The sequence below is a fragment of the Falco rusticolus genome, chromosome 11, assembly GCF_015220075.1.
Source record: "Falco rusticolus isolate bFalRus1 chromosome 11, bFalRus1.pri, whole genome shotgun sequence".
NCBI classification, from domain to species: Eukaryota; Metazoa; Chordata; class Aves; order Falconiformes; family Falconidae; genus Falco; species Falco rusticolus.
In genome coordinates this window covers 20,517,766-20,530,063 of record NC_051197.1, presented here as the reverse complement: position 1 = coordinate 20,530,063, position 12,298 = coordinate 20,517,766, and the positions used below count along the sequence as shown (strand labels likewise).

The 12,298-nt window shown below is 40.8% G+C and overlaps 1 protein-coding gene across 1 annotated transcript in view; it reads left to right on the top strand.

Annotated features, from left to right (window-relative positions):
• Positions 1-12,298, top strand: part of DPYD (dihydropyrimidine dehydrogenase) — a 366,851-nt gene that overhangs the window by 344,940 nt on the left and 9,613 nt on the right. Inside the window, exon 21 of the mRNA XM_037404065.1 lies at positions 4,456-4,599. Coding sequence (XP_037259962.1) covers positions 4,456-4,599 — 144 coding nt within the window. The remainder of the gene's footprint in view (positions 1-4,455; positions 4,600-12,298) is intronic.

Here is a 12,298-nt window from a genome sequence, read left to right as displayed (position 1 = left end):
TTGGTGATGGGCTCGGCCTTGGCCAGCGGTGGGTCTGTCTTGGAACTGTCTGGCATTGACTCTATGGGACATGGGGGAAGCTTCTAGCAGCTTCTCACAGAAGCCACCCCTGTAGCCCCCACTACCAAAACCTTGCAATGCAAACCCATACACTGTGCCAATTGAAATCTGGGTCTTCTAATAGTAGATAGCATCCAGCCCATTAGTAGGAGACAGCTCCCAGATAAGCAAGCCATGACTACATCATGGAGACATACGTGGACTTTCCCAGATTAAGGAGCAGATCAGTTTCAAACTTGGAAGTACAGTCTGGGTTGTCTGACACACACTGCGCTGCCCTCTTCACTAGCCTGTTCTACCAGTTAGGCTGCTTGCCTGTGTGCCCATAAAAATTGCAGCAATTGGAAGTGGAGGATTCTCTTTACTCTTTACCATTAGGAAACAAGCACCTTTTTAGTTCATAATATGCTCAATTACTTTCAGATTGATCCATGAATAAATTATAATCAAAACAGACTTATTCACCTTAAAGCTCTCCTGGCTTAAGGTTTCATTGTTGATTCATTATGTTGTCAGTTCGTTATTGGCAGGGTAATGCTTTTTTATATCTGGATAGAGACAGTTTTAGTGGAAGATACTGTTATCTTTAAATGAGTAGGATTTAGCTTTTCTGGTGAGAACAAATTCATCAATGATGAATCCCTAGAGAAACTGCTCAAACAAAAATCACAGTGTTACTGGAGATTTATACAGTTCATCAGCTAAAAGGCAGCTTTTGGAAGTCTTGGTGGGTGAGAATTTGGGCTTTTCCTTTCTTTTTGTAAAATACTCCATGACACTATTTCAAGCTTCCAGTTTTGTGATAATGCAATTATAAACAATGAAGTAATACCACTTAAAATATTTATTTTGGCACTGTTCTCAATGTTATCCCTCCAATAGAAGCATGTTAAATTATGGCTATATACAGACGGATACAAATAATGCAGCTATAGACGTCACTGATACAGATATATAAGTAGACAAGGATTACCTAATTACTGTTTGTTGCAGTGTTCTAAACACTTGCTATTATACACATATTCATATTGGGTTTTTTAGGCAGATGTTGATATGGCAAAGATATCAAAGCTATCTTGTGGAGAGTTTAGTTACATTGGATTATCTGGAAATAATAAATAAATAAATAAATATAAACCCCACCAAACAAACCATACTGTAGGAAGATTTCAAAAGCGAGCAAGAGTTAACCTCACCAAATTCTGTGCTTGTTGCTTTCATTGGGAATTGTGGTATTAAATTCCCCATGTGCTTAGGAAGATATCCCCTACAACAATTAGAGTTGATTTAATTTTAAACTCTCTTAAATATCCATCTCTTCAGCAGTTATTTCAACATGTTCCCACTTTTTCTATATCCAGTAACTCACTTCATTAAAATATTGTTTGCCATTTCATATGGCCTTTGACTCCAAAATGTTTGAAACCATAACTCTGAACAATAAGCAGTCTCATCAGCGTTCCCTATCTGTGCATTACTCATAAGAGGAACCATCAATAAGCCCTTCCTAAGCTCCTGAGGCTATATTTTCATGTATTATTTATTGTTATAGAAAAGATTGCTGGTTTTCAGTGTTGTTTGATGAAATTTGGCTTGGCTGCTTGTGAACTGCTGGACTCCAAACACAAAATAACCAGACCATTTGTATGGGCAGACAGTCACCTTCTGCTAAGTCAGTGGAAGCTCATTGTGTATGCCCAAGCCTGGACCAAGACCTAGGTGTTTCCTTCATTATTTCAAATTCAATTTAATCTTTTTCTTGATGGAAAACCAGAAATGAACAGCAAGGACTAATGTTTGATGTTAGTTTTCTAGATTAATCATAATTTCATTTATTTTTAAAAGATATAAATTATATAGTTTAATTTAACTGTATGCATGTCATTACAAAAATCTGAATTATGGTACTGATGGCATTGCAGTTTTCAGAAAGTCTGCTGTACGTTCCAGCTAGCAGCTATGTTAGATGTAAAAATCTAAATACTTCCATCTCACAGCTTAGAAAATTAATTAATTACCTTTGTAATTCACTTTTCACCTATACACAAAAATTAATTCTTTTTCCACACCTTTCTTTAGATCAGCTATTTAATTTCAATATACTCAGTATTTCTGTCTGTAGAAATGAGGAGATTGGGCATACCTCAAGAGAACTGAAAAGTAAAGGATTTATTCTGCAGAGATTTGGCTGTTCTTCCCAAAGATGATCTTCAGTCAGTCAAGCCATGAACAACTGTCTCCTCTCTCTGCTACTTCAGTTAAAACCTCAGCAAAATTAGCTTTGCTGCCTACTCTGAAAGTCAGCAATTCAATTCCTAGCCAGACAGGGAAGAGTCCAAAAATGCTTTGTCATCAGATCTCCTGCCCTCTCAAACCCAAAGCTGTTGGCATCAGCACATAAATTATGGAAAGAAAATAGTTTCTCGGTGACACAGCTACTACTTATTTGTAGCCAAAATGTATTTCTAATTGATGCAGCCTAGCAGACATATGAGAACACTTTTTATCAAAATCTGTATTTTTAAAATTTTTGCTAAGTCTTAGGTTTTCTAAAAGTCTTATAAATAATTTAATCTCTCTGTATTCTTGAAATTAGACAAATTCTTTCTTCTACTCATTTTCTTGTTTAAAATAATTCTAGTTTTGCTGTCTTATTTGACTTTGCTGCGTAAGGCCAGTACCTTACTGCTGTATGCAGTAGTATTTGCAGCCTTATTTTAAGACATCCTAGAACATTTCCTTTCCAAGATCATGTATGGTAACTGTACAGAAAGTAAAGTTTGTCTGATGTCTGTAAGGAAGTCCTTGACCATGGCATTTGGTAGCAAAGTTCCCACTGAACAGGCAAAGCAAGTGCCCTTTGCCAGTGGGCAAACTCGGGCTACATATAGATTTGGGGCAGATGGGGTCTGCACCGTCCCACATAGTTCGGGTCTTGTATTTGCCTAGACTGAGGCTGTGTCCCAGAGTACGACTCGGTCCCAGCCTGCAGGAGGACACCTCCTCTGGAGACCACCAAGAGACCGCAGGTCTTGTTCTGACTTGAAGATGTGTTGAGGCCACAAACCAAGTCTCGGAAGCGGGGAAGCATTTCAAGGACCTTGCCCTCTCTGGCTGTATGCTCAGAGTACTGAAAACCTAGTAGCCAAGGAAGCTTTTATTTGTCCTAAGAAGAAGCCTGAGGTCCCAAGGTTGGGTATCATGACTGACACAGCTCACTGAGGAATTTTTCTTCTAAGGATTAGTAGAAAAGCAGGGTAACCTCTTCTGGATTTACTTCATTTAAAAAAATAATAATTTCTAAATTTTTAAATAATTCTGGTTTTAAAATTCACATTGAAATTCCCTCTTAAAAAATTGATAACCACAGCAGTACTGTATCTTGCTCAATATGCTCTTTGAGGTTGTATTATTAGCATGAATTAATGCCAGCAGCTGCTGAGGCTATGTATCCCCTGTTACTACCTGCTAGGTTCTGCAGTACTGCAGTAGCTTCCGAACAGGGTTTAGTTAGGTGAATAAAAGACTTCGGCAGAATAAGGAACTAGTTTCAGGGGAAGAAGGGCATGGTCTTTTGCATCAAGCAAAATCTGTGGTTTCTACCATTTTTCATTCACCTAAATCTGTGATTGTGGCACATTACAGTTGTCCATATCTCTGCTAGGTAAGCAAAGGGACTTTTTCTTTCAGGAAGCTGGGTGTTCCATGAAATCTGAACCAGCACTTTCACGTTCTTGGGTGAGATGAGTTTTGCAATTCAGTGAAATCTTCCTGTAGAGTCTGCTTAATTGGATCCAGGGATTAAATGTTGCAGTGAAGACTGCAAGCGGGATATGGAGTTAAACTGGAAGATTAGAATGTGTTTCAGTTCATTTGGTGTTTGTTAGCCTTACTTTGACAGGTCAAGCCAGCCTTCTGTCATCAGAATGCAAAATACCAGTTCGTAAGCGTTAAAAATATATATTGATATATTCAGATATCTGCACAAATAATCTAAACTGTTAGAATCCTTCTAAGTAAACTGATAGTTTTATGATACCTTTCCACATACTGTACATTTGAATTATTTAACACGATACATTTTTATATATAAGCAAGTATGCAATGGGGAAATATAAGACTGTTGGATGCTGACCTGCAATTCAGCTGTTCTTCTGCTGTAGTATATTAATATTTTAATATTCAATATATATTTTCAAGTCAGATCCTGAAGTTCATATTTGATTTTTATTCACTTCTCACTCTGGTACAGCATCACTGATTTCAATTTCAACTTCCTGAATAAGAATTAAGTCACACTCAGCAAGGACTTAGGATCACGCCCTTGGTATCGGGCTCACCTTTTTGCTACACCCACTTATTAAGTGTAATCATGTTTCCCGATTTTTCTTGCAGAAACTGCCTAGTTTTGGGCCTTACCTGGACCAACGCAAAAAGATAGTAGCTGAGAACAAGATTAAACTGATGGAACAGCACATCGCTGCTGTACTTCCCGAAAAAAAGCATTTCATTCCGAAGAAGCCTATTCCAGCAATCAAGGTAACAAAAATACATGCTTACGCATAAGAAATGATCAGCCATCAGGCAGTTGACATGCACAGTCATTTCTAGCAGTTTGAGTTGGTTATTACTGCTTTTAAGCTTGTTAGAGGGCATCAAAGGCAACTATTTATGCAGACTTTCTAGCTTTTAACCAAAATCAATGGGAAGTGGTTTGTGATGTACATGTATAGGTATTTCCCTAATGTCATTTTTCAAAATGAAGGCAATGGAACGGTAATTGTAGAACAAGGCATGGGTAATTCCTTGAAGAATGAAGTAGAACTGTTAACAGTTTCTTTCAGTTTGATTGCTGCACTATGAGCTCAGTTTTGCATGATACCTTGGATTACTTGTGATGTGCTACATACCTCCATCTCTCATGTAGGATCAATGGAAAAGGTTGGTGTTCAGTACATACAAAAGCCGTTTCAGAAGGTTTTCAGACTGAACTTTTAAAGCCGGAGAGTGTTTAAGTAGCTGATCCACTATCTCCAATGAGTAAATGTCAAGGTGAAAATAAAACCTATGACCCTATCTACTGCATAATCCATACATTGGAGCTTTTCTGTTCCCTTAGGTAGCCAATAAATGTCAATAAAACGAAACATCATAAGCTAATTATTCTAGGTGTTCGCTTTAGACCTTACTAAAACTTCAAGTCTGAATAGGAAAAAGAAGCAGGCAAACTGTTTATTTTTAAAGATTGGGATTCTCATATAGGCCCTTTTACAAAGCACCATGAAAATTGTATCTGTTGAGCTTGTTGATAGTCTTCCTCATATCTGTCAGAAAATCAGACATATACAGATAGGAGACTTGCACTGTATGATCAGACCTGTAAGAATTCTTGCAAAAATAAGGCCAAACATAAAAAACAATATGAGCAGCGTGGCGTACGAGGCACGGACTTTGCAAGGATTGTGAAGCAAAGACTTTTATTGTTAGTTAGTTCCAGCTTTTATAAGTTCATACTCTGTACATGCGCTGCTAAAAGCTTTATTACTGGTCAAACTCTGCTGTCCACGCGCCCAGCCGCTGTTCACTATAGGCTACTCTGCTGTTCACGCTGTTCCCTTATCTTATAGAGGTGAGATCACGTTCCTCCTTTGTTTCTGTCTCATCCAGGTTTCTTTTCATACTCCCTCAAAGTTATTCACCTCTTTGCTGCAGGATCACAGCTGCACGTAATCAATGTCAAAACAACCCACTGTCTCCTTACAGAGCAGTGGGTCAAAACAGCACATAATTCCCAAGGGAATTTTGCAGTTTACCAACACATGCAATGTCCCAGCTAACTGGTAGAACTGCAAAACCATCCAAGGAGAAATTTTGACTCATCTTCGTGTTTAATGTAAATAGTTTGCTACTTCTGTAGACCTCTTTCAGTTTTTTGGACTACTTATTTTGGTTTATGTCATGCTATTGAAAATCACTCCCCTCCTCTTTTGCTGAGGTTCCCTTCTTTATGTATACAACAAAGTTCCAAAGAAAGCAATCTACTCTTTTTTTTCTTTCCCACTATGATGAGCATTTTCAAAGCCTACTTGACCTCAGAGGTTTTATGGTTCTGTTCTCTTTGCAGGGAGAGTATTGATGTAGGGAAAAAGAGAAAGCAGAAGCAACAGCCAATAACTGCATTTTCAATGAGATAGCTTGCTTCTGAAAACAGCAGAAAGCCAAAAAATTGATACCATCCAAAAGCAAATAAACTGAATGAAGGAAAAAGTTTAGCAAGAGGGAAGAACAGACATAAAGATTTGAAAAAAAACATAAATAAAATGTTGAGGTCAATAATTTATCAAGCGTACCACCAAGTACAAAAGCATAAAAGACCCAAGTAGTAGGAGATAGATTAACAGGAAGAAAAGACGCCCTACTGCAGGGAAGGGGAAAATTAATTCCCCCAAACAAAAACTTTTGTTTATAAACACATTGAATACTTTTGTGTGGTGTCTGTGAGGAGCTACTGAGCTAGAAAAATCAGGTTACCATCTTTCTCACTTTCATTTAAATAAGACTGGAAAAGATTGAAGCAAGTAGGAGGTAGGAATGACCAAAGCTGATTCTTGACAGTCTTTCAGTCTGACCATCTCTTTAGAAGGGAATGTTTTAACCATAATGAGAAAAACAGTAGTGACAGAGGCTGTATTGGGTTTGCATGGCAAGGTTTTGGTAGTGGGAGGCTACAGGGGTGGCTTCTGTGAGAAGCTGCTAGAAGCTTCCCCCATGTCCCATAGAGTCAATGCCAGACAGTTCCAAGACAGACCCACCGCTGGCCAAGGCCGAGCCCATCACCAACACTGGTAACACTTCTGGGGTAACATATTTAAGAAGGGGGAAAAGCTGCTGGGCAGCAGCAACTGCAGCCAGAGAAAGGAGTGAGACCATGTGAAAGCAACAGCTCTGCAGACACCAAGGTCAGTGAAGCAGGAGGGTGAGGAGGTGCTCCAGGTGCTGGAGCAGATTCCCCGGCAGCCCATGGTGAAGCCCATGGTGAGGCCCGCTGTGCCCCTGCAGCCTGTGCAGGTTAACGGTGGAGCAGATCCCCACCTGTGGCCCGTGGAGGACCCCGTGCCAGAGCAGACAGATGCCCAAAGGAGGTTGTGACCCATGGGACGCCCACACTGGAGCAGGGTCCTGGCAGGAGCTGGGGAGCCACGGAGAGAGGAGCCCAGGCTGGAGCAGGTTTGCTGGCAGGGCTTGTGACCAAGTCACAAGGACCCACGCTGGGGCAGTCTGTTCCTGAAGGACTGCACCCTGTGGAAGGGCCCATGCTGGAGCAGTTAGTGAAGAACTGCAGCCCGTGGAAGGGACTCACGTTGGAGAAGTTCATGGAGGACTGCTCCCGTGGGAAGGACCCTGTGCTGGAGCAGGACGAGAGTGTGAGGAGTCCTCCAGCTGAAGAGAAAGGAGCGGCAGAAAATGAACTGACTGCCCATTCCTCACCCCCTGTGGCCCTGCAGCAGGTAGAGAACTCGGGATTAATGTTAAGCCGAGGAAGAGGGGAGGGATGAGAGAAGGTGTTTCTTAAGGCTTAGTTTCTATTTCTCATTATCCTTCTCTGATTTGATTGCTAATAAATTAAACTAATTTCCCCAAGCTGAGTCTGTTTTGCCCAAGACGGTAACTGGTGAGTGATCACTCTGTCCGTATCTCAACCCAGGAGCCTTTTGTTATATTTCCTCTTCCCTGTCCAGCTGAGGAGTGGGAGTGACTGGGTGGTTTTGGTGGACATCTGGTGTCCAGTCAGGGTCAACCCACCACAGATGCCCACTAAGAATTAGGAAAATACCGGAGCTTTTCTTGAAGTAGGGAACTTCCTACTACAAGGAGAGATTTTAATAAAGTTTATTATTAATAGATCCATCTATTATTATGTTGTGGATAAAGTCTGCCATGAAGATTCAGGGTATTCATTAAGGAAGCTGAGTGAAGCTTAATGAAAAAAGGTGACTTATCTGATACCCTTCCCTGATCAGGAGTTTTCCATGGAGAGAAGCAGAGGAGCTTGGACATGAGTGATTTATTTGTAACTGTCCAAGAAGCATTCACATTTAGAATTACAAATCCCAGACTATCTCCAAGCAGTTCCCTCTTGGCTGATCATCTAGACAAAGGAGAGAATACGTTCCGTTAGTTCAGACTAGGATATCAGGGGGTGGGAATGGTCAGCTCTTAGAGCTAGTCCCAGCGTAACTCTAGTTCTCTGGAGCACTGAAGAGGTATGTTTGAAAGCTGATCAGACCTGATAGCTGTCCTTGAAAGAGCTATAGCTCCTGCTTTGGCTGGTTGTATTTTTGGAGGGTTGCTGCAAATTTCCTGGTGCCTGCCCAGAACTCCCTCATCTGTCTAATTGGTTGTTGGGTTGGTGATATGTAAATTCCAACATTTGTTTAAATTGCGCATGCTGCCAAAATGCTTTTTTGTGCAGATTAAAAAACCCTCTGTGATTATCCAGAATCTAATTTAATTTTTGGATGTCTTTTCCCATGGCTTTTCTCTTTATTTTCTCTATTTTTCAATATTAACTGAAACTGCATACTTTGATATTCAGCAGAGTTTTTTCTTCTTTTCTCACTTGTCTGTACTATCAGAATTTCTGCTGCATGTAGATATGTGCCCTGGATCTTTTCTTTTCAGTTGCAATTCTGTACAGCTCCCACAAATGTATTTGCCTATCTCAGGTTACCTCCTTATTACTTTAATTCCTTCCCTTATACATTCCTGTGGGGTTTTTTCCTAATAATTTAGTTCTATGTCCTTCAGGGCCTATACCATAATATTTAGTCACCATTTATCTGCTTATTTTATTTCTTCCTTCTTTACCCCACAAGTCTTGCTGTAGAGATTGCCCTGTTCGGTAGTTTAAACACTCTGACATAGCTGTGCTTGTCAGTGCAGTTAGGGCATGACATGTTGTCTCACCTGTTGGAAAAACATCCATATTAAGTTTGAGGATCTCCCTCAAGCTTAAGTTCCTTGTGTTTGAACTACTTGTCACCCTTGTGTGTACAGATATGTTTACATGGTCTTCCGCACATACATGTATGCAAGTCTTTTTATGCCGATGCTGTAAGCAGCCAGCTGAGCCAGCACCTTGGGAGGCACCTAGCCACATTTAGTCCAGTGCTGTGCTTAATCTAGAAAATCCTCTTGAGAGATGAAGTGTATTTATCTAGGCATAGCACTATTATGCCATAACGGTGTGCCGTTTGGATCCTTCCTGGTTTTTATCTGGATGGTTCAATACAAGTAGTTTTAGTTTGTGCTTGCCTGCCTGGGAAAGACCATATTGTAATCTTCATCATAAATGTGGAGCTGTTGCATATTTTGGGTGGAACTCTGCATACGTCTCCCATAATTTATGGGAAGCCAGCTTCCCCCAAGCATTTGCTCCAACATGACATCACAGCAATAATCTCTCCTGCAGTAGCCCATAATGATCCCTTCTCTATCACAGTACCTCAGAGAATATTCTCATTACATGTGACAGTTTAAGCAAATTTAAGTTAATCTTCAGATATGGGGAGAAACTCTAGAGTCCAAACCTTCTCTTTCCCTCCCTGCTCTGACTGTAGGAGGACTGCCTCAAGGGGTTCGGGAATAGAGTAGAGTAGAGCAGAGTAGAGTAGAGTAGTAGAGTAGAATAGATTAGAATAGAATTTAATTTCAGTTGGAAGGGACCTACAAATGACCACCTAATCCAACTGCCTGACCATTTCAGGGCTGACCGAAAGTTAAAGCATGTGGAAGTATATTAAAGACATTGTCTAAATGTTTATTAGACACTGACAGGCTTGTGGCATCAGCCACCTCTCTAGGCAGCCTGTTCCTATTTTTGACCACCTTCTTGGTAAAGAAATGTTTCCTAATGTCCACTCTAAACCTCCTCTGGCACAGCTTTGAACTGTTCCCACACACCCTGTCACTGAATACTGGGGAGAAGAGATCGGCACCTCCATCCCCACTTCCCCTCCTCAGGAAGCTGTAGAGAGCAATGAGGTTGTCCCTCAGCCTCCTTTTCTCCAAACAGATGATCCCAGACTCATTATCTGTTCCTGATAGGATATTCCTCCCAGCCCTTTCACCAGCCTTGTTGCCCTCCTCTGGACACATTCAAGGACCTTCACATCCTTAAATTGTGGGGCCCAGAACTGCACACCTCGAGGGGAGGCTGCTCCAACGCTGCACACAGCAGGACAATCACCTCTTCTGACCGGCTGGTTGTGCTGGGTTTGAAGCACCCCAGGATGGGGTTTGCCCTCTTGGCTGCCAGGGCGCACTGCTGGCTCCTGCTGAGCCTGTGTTGGCCAGCACCCCGTTCTGCAGGGCTGCTCCCCAGCCACTCCTCTCCCACTTCATACGTGTGGCCAGTGTTACTCCATTCTAGGTGCAGAATCCTGCCTTTGGACTTCTTGAATTTCATCCCATTAATCATTGCCCAGTGCTCCGATCTATCTAGATTCTTCTGCAAGGCTAGCAGCCCGTAAGAGGAAGGGCACTGTTCTACTGTATGTAAAACTGGAATGACTGAATATTCCAGAGCATTAATATAACAACAGCATTACAGCAATTATGGTGCTATTTTCTATCTTAACATGCTGCTAGTTTGCTTGTCTCTTGTCAGGACATCACATCAAGAGGGTTTTGTGAGCTGTCCAGGGTGTTTTCTCTTGCAGCTTTCTTTTATCTGGAATGCCTCTGTTGGCAAGAACAGTGAAAGTTACCTCCTTTGACAGGCTGTTTGTCAAACTGCATTTTTTCACTGTGATAGTACCTGTTCATTAGTTTTGTAAAATACCTATGAAGTTTCTCGGGCTTTCTTTAATTTACTCTAACTAAAATCTGTATCAACTCTGTAGTCTTCTGGTTCAAACCTTTTTCCTGAAACACAACCAAACACATTAAACAGCATCGTATCTAAACCAGAAAACTGAGACCCTTTTCTCTGTTCATATTTAGCCTTTTATGAGGATTGATCGTGGTATTCCAGCTCTTTATTTTTTCTTTGTTTAGCCAACTTGCAATCCCACTTCATGGCTACTTAATTTCAAAACTCTATTGTGTCAGAGGTCTGTGTGAGAGACCTAGTGAAACACAAAATGTATCAGTCTTTTTTTTAATTTATTTATTGCCTCAGAGTCTTCATAAAGAATTGTGGTAGATTCACAAGGCATAATTTTCATTACAGAAGCCATACTGAATTATGTAGTAAAGGTTCATTTGAGTTATTTTCTAAGTCCCTCTTTAGCTAGTACTGAAGCAGTTTTACTTGCTTTACTAAAACAAGGCTTAGAGGTCCCTAAATCCCAGAGCACATTTAATAACCTTTTTAACTATTGGCAAAGCATCTGTAATCTTTCATTTAAAGTTAGTTTTAATGAGATTACATACCTTTTGTTAGCCACTTTACTGTAAATTTAACTTGGTCGTGTACCCTCAGATTCTAGTGACTTTCTCTTCCTTAATCCATAATTTTTTCTTTCAAACATTCCTTCTTTCCATACCTTCTCTCTGACAGTACCTCACCTTTATTACTGAAAAAGAACAGGTGGAAGGCAGGTATCTCCCTAATGAAGATAAGAACACTGGTTCAGAGAGTAATTTACTTTCTTTACAGCATTTCATCCCCTTCCCATGCTCTCTGGAACCTAGCGCGGGCCCTTCTGCACAGCCTCTTGTTCTTTCACAACCTATTGAATCCTGAGAACTGCCCAAACACCCCCAAAATATAACGAACAGATAGAGTACTTGGGATCAAGCGTACAGTTTTTTGCTATATAAATGTCAAATGCTTTGTTAGGAGTTTTTTATATTACTTGTTGGTGAATCAACTTAAGCATTTGTATCGTGGTCAGTGATCCCCTGGAGACCTGAAGCCTGAGGCTGAGGCCCGCCCTTAGCACAGACTGCTATTCACAACAGGTAAACCTCTGCTTCTGGTGAGCTAAAGATTACCTTGCTGTTGCTGTCAGCTTCAAGTGCATAAAGTTCCTAGTCAGTGAACCTTTTTCCTGAACGCAGTATGGCATGCAAAGTGTTTTATGGTAACTCAAACAGTACAATAAGAGGAAAAGCATGTGTTTTCCCTTTGAACTTGCTATATCAGATGCAGTACCTGCACTGTATATGGCTTTCTTAGATCATTATCTAATGAGAGGCCTGTGATATTCATCATCTCTAGAGCACAGTGTGG